This window comes from Vulpes lagopus, chromosome 3 (assembly GCF_018345385.1).
Source record: "Vulpes lagopus strain Blue_001 chromosome 3, ASM1834538v1, whole genome shotgun sequence".
NCBI lineage: Eukaryota > Metazoa > Chordata > Mammalia > Carnivora > Canidae > Vulpes > Vulpes lagopus.
Genome location: NC_054826.1, coordinates 35,321,825 through 35,339,996, shown reverse-complemented (window position 1 = coordinate 35,339,996; position 18,172 = coordinate 35,321,825). Strand labels below are relative to the sequence as shown.

At 39.0% G+C, this 18,172-nt stretch overlaps 1 protein-coding gene across 2 annotated transcripts; it reads left to right on the top strand.

Annotated features, from left to right (window-relative positions):
• Positions 1-3,066: 3,066 nt before the first annotated feature.
• Positions 3,067-16,350, top strand: HAVCR2 (hepatitis A virus cellular receptor 2). 2 transcript variants are annotated; one of them, XM_041746828.1, is made up of 7 exons: positions 3,067-3,279; positions 4,316-4,654; positions 5,568-5,651; positions 9,332-9,369; positions 10,813-10,939; positions 14,582-14,618; positions 16,064-16,350. In XM_041746828.1, exons 1-7 carry the CDS (start codon positions 3,225-3,227, stop codon positions 16,224-16,226), a joined length of 843 nt encoding a protein of 280 aa, XP_041602762.1. In that variant the 5' UTR covers positions 3,067-3,224; the 3' UTR covers positions 16,227-16,350. The 2 variants fall into 2 exon arrangements, with proteins under 2 accessions (XP_041602762.1, XP_041602763.1); XM_041746829.1 differs by having other exon boundaries at positions 16,189-16,348.
• The last annotated feature ends 1,822 nt before the right edge of the window (positions 16,351-18,172 follow it).

Genomic DNA, 18,172 nt, shown 5'->3' with positions numbered 1-18,172 from the left:
ATGTTCTCCTGTCTCCTGACCTGTATAAAACTCTCTAACTTCCATTATGAATTTTGTCTAGTGGCCCTTTAGTTACCTATCACTGTAACTTCTAACTACACATAATCCTAATGCTTTCATTTGGTGCTTGGAGACTATCTTTAAGGAGTCAGATTTTTTTTTGCCACTTTTCCTGCTGCTGAAGGGGAAAAGCAAAAACACTGTATGTGGTATTATATGTAGCACCCCACTACATAATTGTAGCTAACATTCAACAAACATACCTTATGAAAACTCACAATACAACTTTCTTAACACAATTTAGAAATGAATTAATTACCATACATAAGACTTCTTTTACCAGAAACACATTCCAGGCTCCTTTTAAGAAGCAAACTTCTATTGCATGTAATTAAAGAACCATAGGCCTCTATGGATCTTTTATGATCAACTTTACAAATAAACTGAGATGTGACGGGTCCATTTCAAGGGGATGATAACATTGTTGCTTTCACACAATGTTTTCATTCAGTGGCATCCACAGGGCTGTAATAAAGAATGAGGAAATTTTTTATGAGATGGAATGCAGAGATCTTTGGAATAGAGAGTGAAGTTTAAAAAGAAAGATGCAAGCTGATCAATGTTAGTACTCTGCACACAACCAGATAACTGTGGTGGAATCTGAAGCACACAGCACCAGCTGTGAAGTACTTTTGCCAAAAAGTCAAACTGAATCTAACTAAACTACTAGAGCTAAGTTTCGTTTATAGGAAACACGCAGAAAAGAGGAATAATTTAAATGTTACCACAAGGAAGCAGGCAAACCCAGAATGTGGAACATTCTGCAGAATAACTGGTTTGGACAACCAGTTGGTGGCAGGGGGATGGAAGGAAGATTAAGATACTTAAGTGACATATCAACCAAATGGAACACAGGGACCTTGTTTGGATCTGGATATAAACAAATGTATTGTAAAAGGGTATCTTTGAGATAATCAGGGAAAATTTGATTATGGAGTGAAGAATTAAGTGCTAAGACACATTATTAATTTGGGCATGTGTAATAATAGTATTGTGGTTACGCAGCAGAATATCCACTTTCAAAAAGCAAAATGCACACTGAAGTCTGTAAGGGTGAAATAACATGATGTCTGGGATTTGTTTTAATATAGAAGTTGGTAATTTTGAATCTGTGTGTTGGGATGTCATACTTTTCTCTCTGCTTTTGTGTATGTCAAAAATTTTTTAATAAAACAATAAATAGAAAATACAAGGTGCAACACAGGTATACAATTTGTCTAAGAAAGGAGGAAATACAAATATATATTTTATTTTCTTGTGTTTTCATTGGGGGTATACACATGACACTTAGGAAACAGAAACCTACAGGGTGGGTGGGGGAAGTTGGTAGACTTGGAGGAGTGCGAACAAGGCTTCTTCATAAAGCTTTGATATTGCTTTAAATTTTAGCCATTTGGATGAATTATCTAAACAGGTTTTTTTTTGGATAAACAAGAAATAAAAGTTAAATAAACATGAAAATGCTCAGAAACAGCCTCCTATATACAGGGAAAAAAAAAGAAGGGGGCTAGAGTAGATTTCTAGGCTCGTTTATGACTAGACCTCAATGAATTAATAAATTGTTAATATTTTATAAAGCTGTTTCCAGCAGTAACTCTAGAGATGGACAGAAAACAGAGTACTAACAATAAAAAACAAAACAGTAAAAAAAGAAAAAACAGAACACAAAATCTGAGGGCTAAAACTTTTAAGAGTATTGCTGGGGGTGAGGGGGGTGGGGGGAAGGTGGTCAGGCAGTAAACATGACCTCTGACCCCATGTTTAATCCATTCTGCCTTATTCTTGAATGTTGACATTTGCTGGTTGTTATTAGTTATGTAGGCAGATATAGAAAGGGCAAATATGAAGTTCATAAAACAGTTTATACTGGAAAAAATCTGAAGCTCAAGGGACTCAGTTCTCATTTGAAATGACCAATCAGGTGCCTTTGGGCAGATCAACTTCACGAGGTCTCAGTTTCCCTATCTATAAGATGAAGAAATTGACTGTGATCTCTTGAGTGACTGCTACATTTGTGATGCTATTGAAGTGCACACACTGAACGAGCTGGACATTTATATTAAATGCATTTAGTGCTAGAAAGATGAGTGTGACAAGGAAGTTCAGCAACATGGAGGAAGGCCACCATGTTTTCAAAGACTATTCAGTCTATGAGCTCATTCTTGTAGAGAACCATTGGCTTTTAAGGCTCTCAGACAAATGTCACTGTCTCAGGGCTGAGACTGTTGGGGTCTGAGATGTTACCTCTGTGATGGAGAGTGGAGCTGGAACTCAACAATTTCTGACAATTCATGCCAGAAGTTGTTTTTGGGGTGGAGAGGAGGGGACATTTTGTGTACATTAGATGAAACAGAATATTGGGGTCCCCTCTCTTCCCCTGGACAGTGGGCAAAAAGAAACATTGCAGAAAGGAATATATCTTTCCTAAGTGGAAGGGTTTGAGTCAGAGTACTAGAGCAGGGAGCTGTGCATATGTCACCTAACACAATTTCCTCATTTGATGCATTTTATAAATGAAGGAACCGAGATCCAGCAAGGTTACATGACACAGCCCAACTTGTGTTAGAACAAGGCTAAGAATTAAGCTCAGGGATGGAGTGGAAAGGACTCATAAATGTGAGGATAAAGAACATTCCATTCACTGTTGTGATCTCCAGCTCCCAGTCCAGTTCCTGACACCTAGTAGGTGCTTCATTCACATTGGTCACGTGACCAACCAACTGGCTGATCTGACTGAATGAACACATGGATGATATGTTCCTACCTTGTGTTCCCTTGTAACTAGCTGGACCCATATGCCATCCATTTCACACAGAGGATTATTTCATTGGAGATATGAGGGGTCTCTCTCTATTTGCTAACAGAATTTTCTTGACTGAGAGAGACTTTTCTTTCTCTGAGTGTTGCTTCCTCTTCGTTGATACCAACGGATAAATATCAGAGACTGACAGGATGTCTGTGGTGTAGCATGACAGAGAACTGGGGTTTCCTTTGATCTAACTGTGGACTTGGCAGCAATAGAGAGGAAAGATTTGTAGTCAGATGCGCTGATGTGCTGGGCCATCAGTTGAGGGCAGTGGAGAAGATACAACTGCAAGAGCTCCCCAGTTCTACTGGAGAATTAAAACTAAACAGAGCTGTCATTTGACTTGTCTTCAGAATCCATGGTTTCACATCTTTCCTTTGACTGTGTCCTGCTGTTGCTGCTACTCCTCACAAGTAAGTCTGGGCATGGACTTTCACACTTGAATACTACAGGATAAAGATACAAGGATGGTCATTGTATTGTTTGTAATAGCAAGTTTGGAAGCAACCTAAATGTCCACCAGTGGGGGAGAAGGTAAATAAGTTGTGATAAATCCATGATGCAAACAGGGAAACTGACTACACATAGCTATGTGAAACGTCTCAAAGTCCAAAGTCAATTGAAAAAAGAAGGTGTAGAAGGATGCATGTATTACATTTTTATGTGTGTATGTGTGTTGCAGGCAGTGGGAATACATGAATGCTTCCTAATGTATAGACTCTGGGAAGGGGATCTGGAAAATGGGAAGGAGTAGGGAGAGGGAGTATATTCTCGTATACCTTTTATACTATTTAAATGTTTTACTGTATATATATATATATATATTTGCTAATATATATATATATATAAATGTAAAGGCAATTAATTTTAAATTTCAAAATAGCTTGTGAGTGGCTTTAAATACACAAGCTTCTTACTCAGCCAATTGCTTTTATTAATTATGTGCCAAGTGCTTAAAAAAAAGAGAGATTTAGGTCAGGTTAACTGTGTTTCATTGGTGAGCAGACAACTAGCCCAGGCCAGTGAACTGTTTTACTGGCTGACGATGACCCATTTTCTGATTATCTGTTTCCATCAGCTTTGCCCTTTGGTGTTCACAGGGCTGGACCACAATTCTCTCTTCGGGCATTGGTTCTCAAAGTGAGTTTCTGAGACCAGCCATGCCAACAGCTCCTGGGAACTTGCTAGAAATTCAAATTCTTATACCCTACCCCAGACCTATTGAATTAGGAACTCTAGCCGTTGAGCCCAGCCATCTGTGTTTAAATACATCTTCCCAGTGATTCTGATGCCACTCAAGTCTGAGAATCATTGTCATAGTGAATCATCTTCCAACCAGGACAGCAGCACTGGTTTCCCTTTTATTCTATAAGGCATTACTTGCAGTTTTCTTGAAATCCCCAACCTCATTCATCGCTTGGGTCTTGCTCTCTTTCCATCTTTATTCAGGGTCTTCAGAAGGGGCATATGTAGCTGAAGTGGGTCAGAATGCTGATCTTCCCTGCACCTACTCTCCAACCACTTCTGAGAATCTTGTGCCTATCTGCTGGGGCAAGGGATCCTGTCCTGTGTTTGAATGTCATAATATGGTGCTCAGCACAGATGGAAGGAACTTGAAATATCAGACATCCAACAGATACCGGCTAATGAGGAATTTCCACAAAGGAGATGTGTCCTTGACTATAGAGAATGTGACTCTAGCCGACAGTGGGACCTATTGCTGCCGGATCCAATTCCCAGGCCTAATGAATGATAAAAAGTCAAACCTGGAGTTGGTCATCAAACCGGGTGAGTGGACCTTTGCATTCCTTCTTGGATAAAATCACCTGCAGGTAATATTAAATATACTAACTGGTAGTACTTCTGATCTCCCCAATTACAGCCCTGAGGGTGGGTCTCTGAGACCTAAAGTTTAACAGGCTCCACCAGCAATGCCCAGCCACTTTTAATTCCCTTCACCTATTTTAAAACCATCGTCAGGATCTATAGAGTGGGAGGAAAAGTCAAGATTGGTGGTTTGAGAACCTGACTACTCATTAGAATCACCTGGAAAACTTTTTAAAACCCATAGTTCCTTGGTCCGCACCCATGAACCAGATACATTGGCATCCTAGCAGGTAGAGCCTGAGCACTGGGATTTTATATAGTCTACCTTAAATGATTCTTTCCCCCCCTTCCCTGTATGGCCAAGATTGAGAACCACTTGATTGTGTCCCTGTGGGGTAGGGAGGAGTAGGGTGCCTATGCTCACATGTTTTGGGATTTATAGAGCATATAGTGTGTGGCTGATGGAGTTGAGTTCAAATCCAACTTTGCCTCTTACCTATCTGTGTAATCTTCGGCAAGTTATTTAAACTCTGTAAACTCCTCTTCTATGACGTATGGTAATACCTATCACAGAAGCCAGAAGCCACTGGAAGGATTTTATGAGGTCTTTATGAAAAACATTTAGCGTGGCCATTTGAGTGGCTGTTAGTTCTATTATGAACAATGAGACTGTGGCAATGATGACTGTAACACACCTATAACCAACATTTTAAGAGTGTCATACACTCTCAAGGAAGGAATCTGGGTAGGTTTGGCAGTTGGGCAGGTGCTTCCCTTCATTTGTTGCACTTCAGATTTTTTTCTGCTTTGATTCCCTGGAACAAGTTCTCTGCTCTTAGAGGAGACTCATTCTTATGTTGGTTTCTGATATTAGCCAAGGTCATCGCTACTTGGACTCCATGGAGAGACTTCACTGCACCCTTTCCACTGATGCTCACCACCAAGGGACATGGCTCAGGTAATTACACAGGAGGTGTAGCAGCAAGACTTCAGGTGTTTTTAGAGTTTGGGGGATTTTGAATATGGGAAAGAGATGAGAAAAATGTTTGAGTGGAGGCATGAATGTCCCTGTGCACATGAGATAGTGTGTGGGGGCGGGGGGTAATGGGCCCAAACCTGTGCTGGGAAAAGGAACCCTGAGCTAAGATTCAGAATTAGTCACAAGTAGCCCTGTGACCTGGGCTGAAACCTTTCATTTCCCTGGATCTCTGCTTCTTGTTTGTTCAAGGAGAGGGCTCACAGACTTTGGATTTTGTAACCTGGTAAAATTCCCACCCCATCCAAAAACAAGAGTTCTGGTGATCTACATATTTTGCCAAATAAGAAAAAAAATTCTAATGCCATTATTGTGTTAAAAAAAGAAATGTTTTTAAATTAAATAAATTTAGTCTTAATGAAAAACTCATTACATTGCCATTATTTTCCAATTGACTCCCAGACTGGGGATGTCTTTGTCACGAACTGGCTCCAGTCCCTATTTGGTGTTGGATTAGATGATTTCAAGGATCTCTTTTAACTGGAATGAAGCCCAGCATCTTCAATTCTAGCCTCAGAAGAAGCAGCTACATTCTTTGAGTAATTCAGCAGGACTTTTCCATGTTGCTCTGGAAGAGAAAATAGGGTCAAAATAGCAGACCACAAAATAAATAAATAAATAAATAAATAAATAAAATAAAATAAACAAAAAAACCCCAACAAAATAGCAGACCACAGGTCACACTGAGCAGGGAGATTAATCTTAGATGTCTCCTGTCAGATTCCTGGTCCCTCTTATACTCTGAGGGGTGTAGTCTAACATTCAGGAAGATGAGGGTAATAACAGGTACGTCCCATATCTTAATCTCCTAAGTCCCACTTTATGAGATTTAAATAAGAAACGGTGTCTCCAGTGCTTAGCCCAGTATTTGATTATAGTATGTACTCATTACATGTTGGTTATCATCTTTAACATTACCAGTAAGACCTGGAGGCAGAATGAGATTGTGTTTAAGTAAGTCAGCAACAGGGTTCCATTATCTTCATACTAGCTTTATAGGTCAAAGCAAAATTGCTCAAACTCTTTGAGGCTCAATTTCCTTACTTCTACATTGGGGGTAATCCCAGTACCTATTGCATACCATTATTATAAAAATTGAGTGTGGTAATGTATGTAAAGTGCTCATAGTACCTAGCCCACAGAAAGCACTCCAATATTAATTATTATTGAAAGTATTAACTTCAGCTCTCTAATGGTTTCATCTTTGGTGATCCTTTAGTGATTGGTAGCCAGCCAACATCTCTTATGCGATTAATGAAGAAATTAAATGTGGTGGAACCAGATGACAATCCACATTGTGGCTTAATCAAGTCATACCACATGTTTATTATATGAGCACATTCCCATCCTGTGCTCCAATGTTCTTTACAGTGTCACAGCCAAATGGGCATTCACTGAATGCTCACACACCTTCCTCATGAGGCATTTCCTCAGAGTTGTCCATATCAAAAACAGCTGCTTTTCCCTTTAGTTTTTATCTGTTGGTTCCTTCCCTCTTGAGCAACAAAGATGGGGTCAGCTCTTGCATTTGGCAAAGTACCTACAGTCTCTGAGCTTTTCAAAGGACTCTGAGAAAATATTGAAGCAAAAAGGGAACAGTTCCAAAACAGGAAAATGAAATGAAAAATTAAAATTATTATTTAATGGCCTGTCTATAATATGTAACATTATGTCAATTACTTCCCTGTCAGTCAACTTCTATGTAGTTATACAAACCTTTCCTTTAATGTGGAATGCGGGTGCATTTAGTATGTTTGCTATAGAGTGGAGCCTTAACAAGTAAAAGTTCCAAGGGTCTTGGAAGCTCCTAAACATATCTTGAACACAAAACAGGGCAATGTCTCTTCCACCCGAAGGCAGCAGGACTAGGTCATGGTGAGTCCTTAGCTCTGGAGGTAGATTGGGTTTGAATCTCAGGTTTGCCAATTACTTGTTGTGAGATCTTAGGCAAAGCACCTCTCTGAGACTCAGGTTCTTCATCTGAAAAATAGAAAAATAATAGTACCTACGTATTGTGGTGAAGATTAAAAGATATTATGCAAATAAAGTGCTAAGCACCATGTCTGGCAGGTAATATGTACTAGATGGTAAACTATAGATTTATATATTTTTAAAACCATCACATCCCACCCCACTGCCACCTCCACTTCAACCGAGTCTTGGTTTCTTTAGGAAAACCAATGCAGATTTTTCTTACTGTCCCACTCACCTGGTTGATAGCTATCTATGTGAAGTTAAGCTGTGATAAGCAATAAAATAGAGCACTGTTGGGTTATTTTCACTGTTAATTGAATTTTTTTTTAAAGGAGAAGTCAGTCTTACCATTTAGACCAAGAAAAATAATTTTAGGGAAGCAGAAACTGGGTATATATTAGAAAATCTTATGTGTGGTTAAGATTCAGTGTTTACTTAGCAGTTCCACCAATGTGGTTTTTCTACTTCAAATTCCTTTTAGGCATTAAAAAGAGCAAAGGTAAGTGGAAGATAATCTCTTTTTTTAAAAAATATTTTTAGGCTGATAATATTAAAATTTTAATATTAAAATCATGGTTTGTTAAATCAGGAGTTCTTTATGAAAGGATTTAGATTTTTAGGCTTCCAGAAAGTGGCCATGACATTTAAGAAGTTTCAAAGCCTCTTACTCAGCCAGAGAAATGAGTAGACATCTTTAATTTTCCCAAAGCTGACAATCTATTGATTTTTAGAATGTAGAGTCTGTGAGGTCAGGGCCTGTGCCCATACTGTTTGTGGATCTGCACCACATGCCTGGCATGGAGTAGGATTGTTGTACATGTTCATCAAGTGGCTAGACAGATGAACAAATAAATGGATGAAAAGGAAAGAAGGGGAGCTGGCAAGTAGGTAATATGACCGCTTGATAGTGACAGTATTGAGGTGAAGGTTGTTGAAGGCAGCGCAGATAGGAGTTTATATTTGAAGCTATGCACACCTAAACCAGAAGGCCATTTCAGTTATTCACTAAGCTGTGTAACCTTAGTAAGTCCCTTCACTTTTGAATTCTCAGCTTCTTCATCTGTGTGACAAGGCTAACAATACTCACTTTAGAATAATTGTTTTGAATGCTAAATGAGATATTTTGCTCAAAGAATTTAGCACAATGTCTGCTCATGGTAAATTATAGCCATGGTTGTATTACTTTCATTTTTAGGCAACTAAATACCCTGTCTCCCTCTTAATGAGTAAATGGTAAACTTTTCCAAGAAAATTAACTTTTGTTATCTTTCAAAGTCTAATTACAATATAATGCCTGCTTGAGTATAATTAATGTTGTTGGAATTTTGCAGCCCCACTGGGGCCCTGTGGACACAATGAACCATATATTCAACATAGGTCTTTCTTACAGAGGTCTCCTCATCATGGAACTTAAGTAGTCCGGTTCATTATTTGGTTAAAAAAATATGGTCACCCTAAAATTGATTTGCAAGTGTTAAGAAAATTTTGTTAGTCTCACAATTAATCCTTGTGAAGAGTATATATTAATTACAAATAGGACTCTAGGTATCTTTATGACTTTTTTGAAAAGTCAGATAACAGAAAACATTCTTGATTGTTCTATTGGTTATTTTTTCTCTTTATGGCAGAGACACAGACACTGGTGGCCCTCCATGATAAACAAACTGTAAGTGACTGTGTGTGTGCGTGTGTGCATGTTTGTGTGTGCGCGTGCGTGCACTAACCTCATGCTCAATTTAGAGAAAAGAAAGTTCAGCTTTAGTCTTCCTTCTTGTTTGCTCTCTGCTAGGGGGAAAATGCCTTAATCTCCCTTAGCCTCAGAGCCCTTGGCTGTAATATGTTGATGATGACAGTTCTAACTGCATAGGTCTATTGTAATGCATATAAAGTGACTGGCACATAGTAAGTGCTGGAGAACCAAAACCAAGAAGCACTACCCTCTTGTCTCTTTTCTCATATTTCACAACTGTATGCCACTGTGGAGGTTTCAGAGACCCTCTAGCTCCTTAGAGTATATTTATTCTCATTTCCATGGCAACTTTAATAAGAAAGATTGTTTAAATTTATTTATGTATGACAAGACTCCAGTCAGGAATATTTTAACCCAAGAATTTATATGTCCAATTATACATAAATCAATATTTTAATTAATCACAAATTTAGTATCTCCCACCTTGTCAGAATAAAAGGGAATCCCCTAGATAGCAAGCTTTAGTAGCAACTTAAAATTCTTTGGGGATGTATCCAGGAGTCTGCACTCATTTGACTAAGTCCCCTACTTGTGTATTCACAACTGAGGCTTAGCACTTTGTTCCTCCCCCTCTTCCTGAACAAAGACTGACTCTTAAGTGCCTCTGTATGTTTGTAGTATTTAATGCACAGTATCTTGCATATAGAACTCCTGCTGTAAATGTTTATTGAATAAATGGAAGATTTGATTTCTTTGACTTGTTTTAGAAGTGTTGACTATTATTGCTTTTAAAGGGGGAACATAGACTAAGATTTTGGAAGCAGGAGCATTTTCTCTGTTAAAAAATTCAACTGATTAGAGCAATAGCCATAATACTTATCACTGCTTAAGCATTTATTATATACAAGCCCCTGTGCCAAGCATTTTATATCTCTTGTCACTTAATTTTCCCAAGAACTCTACACAATGGTGGCAGAGCTGGGATTTGAACCCAGGATTGTCTGGCTACAAAGGCTGGCTCTTAAATCACTGTCTTTCTGTGAAGGTGGGGGTTTCTCTACCAGACACAAGTTTAGACCACTCTGAAACTCCCCGGAACACCAGGAGACCTTGAATGAAGGGAGTTCCATTCTAAAGCCCATTTTTATTTGGAGAGGAGATTTTATTTGCTAAGACTCCTGTGCCCCCACAGCATAGAAGTGGCATATTTTATTCCCTACTAACTCTGAAAGAGTATGCTCATCCCTTTCTTTGGGTGGTTTGAGGCTTGCCTGGAAGGAGACAGATCATGAGTAGTCTCAAGGTCCCTGCACTCCTGTGGTGCTGTTAAGGGGATGGTCTGATGCACAAGTCATGAGACTTGCTGACCACACAACTGATCTCTGGCCACTTGCTACAATTCTGTTTCTGTTTCCATAGCAAATACCCACATTGGCTAATGAGTTAGAAGATGCTGGTGCGATCACCAGACTAGGCGTCTACATTGGAGCAGGGATCTCCGCTGGGCTGGCTCTCATTTTTATTATTGGTGCTTTAATTCTCACATGTAAGTTGGTTGGTGTTGCTTCTCTCTCCCTCCGATAAGGAAGTGTAAATATAGGAGCCAACACAAACCTAGATATAAGTTTATATTTGTACCTGAAGGTGATTACACTGAATACTCTGTGTCCTCCCAAACCTACCAAAAATAATAGCTAATTTTTACTCAGCAAATACCATGTAAAACACAGGCATTGTGCTAAATGTTTTATGTACATTTTATCATCACTATCTTATGCAGTAGGTAGTATTTATCACCATTTTATAATGTAGGAAAAGTGAAGCTAAGAGAGAGAGTAAGCCTCTTCCCCATAAAAGGCAAAGCTGGAATTCAAACCCAGGCAGGCTGATTCTAGCACCTAGTCTCTTGCCTTTTGCTAGGAACACAAACTTCTTTAATTCATGAATTAGGTTTATTGGGAAGTACAGCAACAAAATTTCTTTCTGTGCATTGTCCTAACTCATCTGCTCCTCAGGCACAAGTCTTTAGAGAGGGTGGCAAATCCTTTTACCAATGGGTCATGGGCCAGGATTGAAACATTTTTTTGTTCCTTCATGGCACTCAACAGACACATTGTTTTCTAAGTTATTTTTATTTTAAAAATCTTCATAAGGTATGATTTATATACTATAGCTGCATATTTAAAGTATGTTCAACTTGATGAACTTCCATAGATCACATTCAGGAAACTATCACTACAATCAAGACCCAAACATTGCCATCACCCCAGAAGTCTCACACACTGTTTTGTGATATACTCTCTTCCCTTTGAGGGCAGAGGCCAAGGCCTTATACTGCAGCTTAGTACATTCTAGCAGCCTTTCCTACTAATACTTAAACACGGACTGTATATCAGATGACCAACTGTCCCAGATTTGCTCAGGACTGACAGGGTTCCTAGGATGTGGGATACCAGTGCTAAAACTGGGATAGTGAAGGGAAAACCAGGATGAATTGGTCACCCTAGTTGTGTGGCTTAAAGCTGATGAGTGTCTTAAGGGCATTAAATCCTCATAACTATTCTTCTGAGAGAAATATTGATATTATTCTAAGTTACCAAGTGGAGAATGAGCATGCTGCCCAACGTCATACAGTTAGTTGATTAGATATGGGTTTGAAGACAAGACTCTCCTCTTCTTCACCATTATACTGTTCTGCCATTATTGTAAATGGATTGTTCAAAGAAAGAAGCTACCCTATCCACACTTACTGGGTTTACTGTCAGGCAGGGGAATTCGTGAACTGATCACATGAATGTAAAGTCTACAGGTTGATGAAGAGCAATAACATTCACTACCTTTTTGAGTTCTGTCATGGCCTGGATATTAGGGGCCATTCTAGTTTGTGTAAAGAGGTTTGAAGTGAGGTTTCATAAGGAATGAGAGAAGTCTAGCACTTTGTACCTACAGCTATATTACTCCAAAAACATGGCTACTTAGAAGAACAGATGGGAAAGTCCTGTTTGATTTGCAATCTTTTCTCTAGTAGGGAGAAAAATCTTTTTTTTTTTTTTTTCTGGAGAAAAGTCTTTTTTTTTTTTTTTTCTGGAGAAAAAAATATTAAAAAGCAAGGTGACAGGATTTGAAGTTATGACATCAAAGCCATTAACTGGCAGCAATATGACCAGCAATCCTATATCTTTCTAGTGCACTCAGCATCCATACCTCAGAACTACCCAAACCTCCCTCATTTCTCACTCATCTGATGAAGTATCAAAGACCTGTTCCATCTCCTTTGCCTTAGTCAAGACTTCATTCTTCCTTTTACCCCTTTCCCTAGAATCATCTACCTCTCTCTTTCTATTTATTATTTTTCATTAGCATAAAAATATGTTCTAACTCACACATTGCTTGTTAACTACTCTCATTTCTGTTTTCTTTCACAGGCAAATTTCTCAGATGAGTTTTCCTACTTTGTATCTCCTGAACTCTTTAACCCATCCTCTAGCTTCTACATCTGAAGCACCAAGGAAATAGTTTTAGTCAAGATCACCAACGACCTCATTTTCTAAATCCAGTAGACACTTCTGTCTTCATTGTAATCAATCTTTCAGCAATATCTAACCAGATTGACTCTCACTCATTCTATAAGGTGTTCCTTCTCTGGGCTTCTAGAACATCATTCTCCTACTTTATTTGCCATTCCTTTTCATCATTTTTGTTATTTCCTTTTCAGCTTGAATTTTAGATGTTGATATTCCTCAGGGCTGGCCCTTTCCCTTTCTCTACACCTTCTAAGTGATAATCTATATTTTCATAGACTTAAATGTCACCCTTAATTTTCCGCTCCAACTCGGAGTGTTTGTATAGTTGCTTCCTCTACTTCACTGTCTCCCACATTTAACATGTTCAAAATGGAGGTCTAGAGTCTATATTTGACCTTCCCAGAACACAACTTCTGCCTCTCTGGTCTTCCCCATAATAGCTTTTCACTATCATCCATCTAGTTGCTTAAGCCAGAAAGCCAGAGGCCATCCTTGAATCCTGTTTCCATCCTTGAATCCTGTTTCCTCCTAATACAAAATCCAATTTCAGATCCTGCAGACTTTCTCCAAAATATATGTAAAAACCATTCATTATTCTGCATCTCTCTTGGTTATCACCTTACTCTGATCTGAGGCATCATGATCTCTACTTACCTTTTCATTTTTTTTATACTTTGTTTTAATCTATTTTTTTTTATATCTCCTTTTAATCTATTCCCTCGAGTGGTCTAGTTGCTATGTGGGGAAAAATTCAATCAGTTCTCATATTTCTGCTCTCCAATTATTTCTGATAGGTCTTAGAGTAAAATCCAAAATCTTGATTATGACTTAAAAGGCACTTTGGAGCTAGCCCCAGCCTACATCTCAGACCTTGTCTTGGGCTACTCTCTTATTTCAGTCATACTTTCAGTTTCAGGAACTCACCACCATCTTTACCAGGGGTTCTTTCTGCCTGAATTCTCCCCCTGGCTCTTCACTTGGTGACACATTCTCTTTTTACAGAACTGAGCTTAAAGTTCACCTCTTCTGAGAGTTTTTTCCTGACTACCTTCTCAATCATCTGTTCTAATACATTGTTGGTTTCACAATAAGAAACTATTATTTTAAATACCTCCCTCAGGGGCACCTGGGTGGCTCAGTCATTAAGCAAATGCCACAGAGTCCTGGGATCCAGCCCCTCACTGGCTCCCTCCTCAGAGGGGAATCTGCTTCTCCCTTTCTCTCTGCACCCCCTCACCCCTGCTTGTCCCCTCTCTGTCTTGCTTGCACACTCTCTCTCAAATAAATAAATAAATAAATAAATAAATAAATAAATAAATATTTTTTTAAAAAAATGCCTCCCTCACTAGAACATAAGTTTTAAGAAGTCCGGCTCACAATTCACTTTTGTATCCGTAGTGCCCAGCATGCTACCAGACACATAGTAGATGCTTCATATATTTGCTGAATGTAAGGAATGCATTTTTATTACTTACTAGCATAGTTCATGTAATGAATCAAGATATACACTGATAGTTTGATTTAATACAATCCAAAGGGAAACCAGATTTCCCTAAACAATCCTTGCCTCCAGAGTTCATTTTATTTCTTATTTCATTTGTTTTATGAGACCTTTTTTTTTATGAGAGCATTTTTAATTGACTTTTCTTCTACCTTTTACCTAGGGTATTCATATAGCAAAGAGAAGTTACAGAATTCAAGGTAAGAATAATGGATGGGGTAGGAGAAGGTGTGAATCTTAGAGGCCCCTACTATAATATGGCTTTGCTTTTAGAAGTCCTGCCCTAGGTTTTAAACTTATACTTCTTTTTACCTTAGGCTTACTTAGATTAATGCAATGCCAATTAAACACACTCCTCTGTTTTACTTTCTGATTTCTCTAGCTTTATTTCTTAAAGTACAGAACTCATCTTGCTATTAATAGGAAATGCTTATTTGTATATCAATACTTTTTTTTACAATGAACTGACCCTTCCAGAAATTGAGCTACATTTAGGCTCTAGGCTGGGCATTGGGTTACAAAAAGTGAGCAAGAAATCCAGATCTACTCTCAAGGGCTTTTATAGCTCAGCCCAGGCATTCTTAACTTGGGTGCCTATAAGAATCACCTAGGGCACTTGAACATATTATTGCCAATGCCAGAGCACATAAATCAGAATCTTTGAGGACGTGAACCAAGCAAAGGTGTTTGTCTAAAGTTTTCTAGGTGATTCTATGTGGCAACAGGGTTGAGATCTACTGGTCTATTATATTGCAGTCTTGTTGCCACTTTGGCATGTCTATCCCCTGATAAGGCATGTGATGCTTAGTAGTTAAATATCTGATGATTGAGTGATTGAGTGCAAAAACGCCCCTTATAGCAGCCCTATGAAACAGAATGCTTATTATTCCCATTTTATAGATGAGAACACTGAGACACAAAGTTTACTAACATCCTCCAAGGGATTTTTGTGTATTTCTAACTGCAGCATTTCTTGCTTCCTAGAACAGTGTATAACACACTAAATATTTCTTGATTAAGTGAATGAAAAAAGAAACAATGAACCACCCAATATACTCAAGGTCATGGCTGGTAAAAGACAGAGACAGAATTCAAACTCAAGTCTGATCAGATCCATAACATACTCATGTTTTTTTTTTTTTTCTTTTTGAAATTGCTCAAGCCCACAGAAGAACTGAAGTAACAGTACAAGAAACAATAGAACCCTTCAACAAAACTCATGATTTAACATTTTGACATACTTATTTGGTCTGTTTCTCTGTTTATATACAGAGGTTTTTCTTGGCCTATTTGTAAGGACATTTCAGGCATCTGGACATTTCAATTTGTCCCTTCTTATAATACAATGTCATTTTTATACTTAAGAAAATTAAGATGGGGCCCCTGGGTGGCTCAGTAGGTTAAGAGTCTGCCTTGGGCTCAAGTCATTATCCCGGGGTCCTGGGATAGAGGCCAGCATGGGGCTCCCTGCTCAGCAGGGAGTCTACTTCTCCCTCTGCTTACTGCTCCTCCTGCTTGTGTTCTCTCTCTCTGTCAAACAAATAAAAATCTTTAAAAAAAAAAAAAGGAAAATTAAGATGAATTCAAATCTCCTCAATTGTTCCACAAATTATTTATTTGCTGTTTTATGGTCTTTTCCTCCTAGTCAGGACCTGATCAAGGATCATGTACTACATTTGTTTGTGGTCTCTTCAGCCAAGCCTGTTCTTTTAACTCTATTCTGTGCTGCCCAGGAGATGCTTTACGCAACTGCAACATTTATTTCCACAGCCTCGTCACTTTGGCCAACCCCTCTCCCTTGGGGTTAGCAAATACGGGAGCAGAAGGAATGCGCTCACAGGAAAACATCTACATCATTGAGGAGAACATATATGAAATGGAAGATCCCTATGAATACTACTGCTATGTCAACAGTGAGCAGCAATCCTGACAACTCGGAGGTCTAACCCTCTAAATGCCACCAGATCCTACTACATCATTTTTGAGTGTGGTGCATCATCTTTGAAAACTATGAAATGTGTCAGCTGATTGGTTTTAGAGGCTCTGTCCACAGCCACTGAACAGAGTTTTTATATTTTCTGAAGATAATTAGCTCCTGTAGGGAGGAAAAAATGTTGTGCCCTGCACTGTACTTAGGCATAACAGCACCTCTGTCTTTCAGCCACTAGGGCCACCCAACTCAGAGACCGCTAATTGGGGCATTAGAGCTCAAATGGGTTCTTACATAGAGTAGGAATTCTTAATATATGGTCCCTGAAATTCTAGGAAAATCAGTCACACAATGTATCCACAAAGCTCCTGAAAATATAGAGAAAATTATGTGTTGAGATATGTGCATGTCTTTTTGGGACAGAAAGTCGAAAGGGACCACTGGTTTTCAGAGATCTGTGACCTATAAAAATAAGCTACTGGAGGAGGAGTAGTTGATCTTGAATGTTCTCTCTGAGTCTCAAGACTTCTACTTCTCTGAATTTTGATTCTTTAACAGTAAATGCCACTGCAGAGCTCTGCCTTGCCAGTTAGGTAAACTGCCCAGCAAGTTCTGTGATGTGGCAGGAGCTCCTAGAGAAAAAGGAAGCGTGCTCTTGATGTGTTGCCAAGTTTTGCCCGGGGCACACTCTCAACAGGAAATATCTCCAAGCAACTTCTCCATTCATGGAGAGAACTGGAGCTCTGTTTTTCACAGAAGAAGAAGTGGTGACTGGGACACAAATTCTGGTGGAAAGAAGGCAAAGGGCTCCAGCAATCTCTGTTATCAGCATCCAGTCCTTTTACAGAAAGCCTGAAGCTTCAATTTCAAGGTGGTGGTGACTTGATTTGTCTTGCTTATTTGTTGCTTGCCCAGTGCCTGACACAGCTCTCAAATACCATAGAAATTTACTAAATATCTTGGAGTGAAAAAACATAAGGAGAAAGGTAGGCTTCTGGAAAGCCTTTTCTGTTGCAGAGCTTAGATAGAGCTCTTCTTAGAGAATACATAGATAACTTCTAAGCTCCCATATCTGCTCTTACCTAGTTCAAAGTGATGTTTATTTCTTGCATCATCCCCTAGTTCAGGTCTTTGGAAGTCTGTTACAGCCTCTTGTCTGTGTCCCCCTTCCTTTTTTCTTGTTTTCTCTTCTCTCTCTCTTTCTCTTTTTGGAGAGGTGCAGAAAGAGGGAGAGAGAGAATCCTAAGCAGTCTCCATGCCCAGCATGTAGGCTGATGTGGGGCTTGATCTCACAACCCTGATCTCAATTACTCAATTACAATTTTTGTAATAAAAAACTGATTTAAGTGAGTTGGACACTTAACCGAGTTAGCCACCCAGGCGCCCCTATGTCCCCCTTCCTGTTGAGCCTTCTCAGCATATAAAGAATCAATAATAAAAATCTGTTTGAGAACTGCCCCTCTCCAGGTAATAACCAACTGCTACCATGCTGTATGCAGAAAATGTTGGTCACCACGGATGTAGGCAGCTTGTTTGTTTCTAGGAGTCTTTCTGGCAGTCTTGTGTGAGTTATAGTGTTCTGGCTGCATTTAGATAGTTGGGAAGTACTGGTGTTGTACTGGAAGCTATATAAGGGAGATTATTTTGCAAAATTATAGGTAGCAGCTCTCATACAAGATGAAAAATTGTGTTTTAAAGTTATGAAATTCTAGAGGGAAGGGACTTCAGAACATCTTGAGCCCAGCTCAATGGTTTCCCCCACAGAGATTCTCATTCTACAAAGATATTTAAACAAGGGTAATGTATACAGCATGATCATTGCAA